Raw genomic sequence first — 3,229 nt, 5'->3', positions numbered from 1 at the left:
TTCTCACCTCCTTTGCTGTCTGGCTTTCTTCCCCTCTCCTTAGCAAGTGGCAGTGCCCTCCCTCTCAGGCGTTGGGGGGATGGTGCGGCCGGTGACGGGGGCAGACGTCGGCATCAGGAGGGCAGAGATCCGCCCAGGGCTGCGGGAGATTATCCTCTGTAAGGACCAGGACGGGAAGGTGGGACTCCGTCTCAGGGCCATCGACAACGTGAGTCAGCATCATAAACTCTTTGACGGAAACCTGCTCTGTTAATAAATAAATAAATAAATATTCATAATTAACACTCCTTTGACGGCATACTGATGACTAAGGAAATCCACACCCCCCTCTTCTAATCTTCCACACAAGATCAGTGTTGAGATCTGAATCTGCTTCACTTGGTGAATCTTTAAAGGTGGGGTATGTGATTGTGGAGAAATCCAACACCATGACAAATACCATGATATAGAGCGAACAACGACACTGCAGGTGATATAACGTTAGCTTGTGGGTTAGCAAACTATTGCTACAGTTGCTGCTGCGAAGCTAACACGCAGCGAGGAATAGACAGCTCCAGACAGAGACACTCTCCTGCTACTATATCTAACATCACAAGTAAGCTGAATGTCTGTGGGAAAGTCATTTAACGTTAGCTGACACACAATATGGCTGGAATAGTGTTGTATGGCTCGGTCCAAGCCACTTTGTTTGATTCCCATTTACAGAGCCAGGGCTGTGTACAAACACCGGATTTATTTTCAGCAGACACAGAACAGACAGCTAGCGCACCGTGAGGAGATATTCGCTGCATTTGACAAAAAGAAGTGTATTAGATTAGAATTGTATAACCCACCTTTAAACCTGTTTTACTCTGTATCTGGAGCATAAAGGGATGTTGATCACACCTGCTTCTCATGATGTTATAAACCCCCTTAAATGATCTACAACATGTCACAGACCCGTTTTTATTGACATGTAATATTCCTGGGACACATCTGCATTAGTAACTTGTAACATGGCAATTAAAACAGGCACTGGGTAATGTTTATTATCAGTACTAAGAGCATGTAAGCATTAATGTGCTGTAAGAAAAACACAAACAACAAATGATCTCCTGTGATACTCAGGCCAGCTTGTGAACATAGTTAATTATTCATTTTGTACTGAGTTGCTTTTGAAAGCCTTTGCAAATGAGTTGGTAAAAACAGAAGATTGAGTGTATTGATTGGTGATCGATGTACTGCTGAAATGACACAGCGCACTTAACAGAATCTTCAAAATTAGGACATCATTCCCATCAAATGATTTCACTAGACTGCGTTGACATTAATGACAATTACTAACTATTTTGAAAGAGTTGTTAAAGGCATCAAAGTTCTATTGGTTCAAATATCTAGCAACATCTCTTCTCTCTTAATGAACATTTAATCTCCTCTTTCCTCTCCGTGCCCCTCCTCTTGAGGTTTTTCCTTTGTTTTCTCTCTGATAGCAGCATCTGTCTTCTCTCTCTTCTCTCTTCCTTCATTCCTTGGACTAATTTTTGAATGCTTTATCTTTCCTCTCTCAGGGAGTGTTTATCCAGCTGGTGCAGGCTAACTCCCCTGCGGCCCTGGCCGGACTGCGTTTCGGGGACCAGGTCCTTCAAATCAACGGGCAGAACTGTGCTGGCTGGAGTGTAGACAAGGCCCACAAGGCCCTGAAGATTGCGGCCGAGACTCGCATTGAGCTTGTTGTCAGGGACAGGTGAGGTTTACACCATTTACATACAGACAGACTACATAAATCCTGCAATCAGTCCTACCAATAGAATGCAAACGTCAACGATAGCCAACTGAAAGTAACGTTAACATTACATGCACATCATCAACATCATGTTATTTTAATGTTTACATTACCTTTTAAACAGCTGTCAGTGTGCAGGCTTGCCTGTTTTTGTGGTGTGTCCTAGCTGTGTTGTCGCAGCTTCTTGTTTAACTTTCTGTCTGATTGTAGATTCAATTAGTCTGTAAATGTGTTTTTTTTTCTATATAAATAATAATCAGAAGTGTACAGTATGATTCAGTAGATGCATTAAAACTGTAATTAGTTTAATTTGTTGATGAAATGTTATACATTTTGTTAGTTTCCGTCCATTTCTGCAGTTATGTTTTTATTTAGTCGCATTTTTGTTTTTTAATACTTTTAATAGCTCCACTTTAAACTGTTACTTTCTTTTCTTCATAGACTGGGTTTGAGAGCAAAGTATTGAGAATGTTTGAAGTGCTTTGTGAGCCTCCAGATTACAATATAATGTGCGTTGAAATATAGAAAGGAAACATAAATCGGTTTATTGTGTTCTCCGTGGTTTATTTTCCAATGTGTAAACCTCATCTGTATCTTTGTCTTTCCCATGACATGGAGCAATTGCGGTTTAACATTGCTTTGTAAACTACTCAGGATCCATTTGTCCATGTGCAAACAGCTGAATTATATTTGCCTTTCATATTAAGTTCTAATGGTCAAGATTTTAAATGCATGTACATGGCACTTTTGAACTTACATCTATAACAGCATGTTAGAGTTAAAAGGAAAAGGTCTGGTAATTGCTGAACTTCACTTTCCCAGCTTTTGAGTTTATCTGAGGAAAAGGCTGCTCCCTGATGAGCTAAGGGCCTTGTAACTCATATCCGGCAAGCAGATCTCAGATATGAACATGAACGTCACCAATTTGCCTAAAAGCTTTGAGTGTAAATGACTATATATTTATATATCTTTGTAATATTTAAACAGGTGAATGTCATCTGTTTTCTGAACATGGTTTCTCAGTAGAAGCTGAAATGTTTGGCTCCCTCTACTGGCTGTTTATTTGCTGCCCAGCTCTCCTGTTTTGTTTTCATAAACATTATCATATAGCATTTTTTGTTATCTTCTTCCAAGTTTTATAATTATAAATTTACAGACATACTAGTGGATTCCTGATCCTTTCTGTGTGTGTGTGTGCCTCTCTAGGCCATTTCAGCGCACCGTCACCATGCACAAAGACAGCTCAGGCCACGTCGGCTTTATCTACAAGTCTGGTAAAATCACCTCACTGGTCAAGGATGCCTCTGCCGCCCGCAACGGCCTGCTGACTGAACATTACATCTGTGAAATTAATGGGCAAAACGTCATTGGACTCAAGGTCAGACACTTATTTCTGTATATGAGTCTTTTCATCGAACAGTTTGGTTACTGATGAATATAAAATGTTAACTAAGTCGTCATTATGTG

General features: G+C 40.4%; 1 protein-coding gene across 2 annotated transcripts in view; it reads left to right on the top strand.

The window, feature by feature from the left end:
• Positions 1-3,229, top strand: part of sdcbp2 (syndecan binding protein (syntenin) 2) — an 18,399-nt gene that overhangs the window by 11,361 nt on the left and 3,809 nt on the right. Inside the window, exons 1-3 of one of the 2 annotated variants that reach the window (XM_046056856.1) lie at positions 40-208; positions 1,548-1,723; positions 2,969-3,140. In XM_046056856.1, coding sequence (XP_045912812.1) covers positions 80-208; positions 1,548-1,723; positions 2,969-3,140 — 477 coding nt within the window. In that variant the 5' untranslated portion in view covers positions 40-79. Of the gene's footprint in view, positions 1-39; positions 209-1,547; positions 1,724-2,968; positions 3,141-3,229 lie in introns of those variants that run through there. The other variant, XM_046056855.1, reaches the window with a different exon arrangement.

The sequence above is a fragment of the Micropterus dolomieu genome, linkage group LG08 (genome assembly GCF_021292245.1).
Source record: "Micropterus dolomieu isolate WLL.071019.BEF.003 ecotype Adirondacks linkage group LG08, ASM2129224v1, whole genome shotgun sequence".
NCBI classification, from domain to species: Eukaryota; Metazoa; Chordata; class Actinopteri; order Centrarchiformes; family Centrarchidae; genus Micropterus; species Micropterus dolomieu.
The sequence above is the reverse complement of the archived record's forward strand: the minus strand, read 5'-3'. Positions and strand labels throughout refer to the sequence as shown.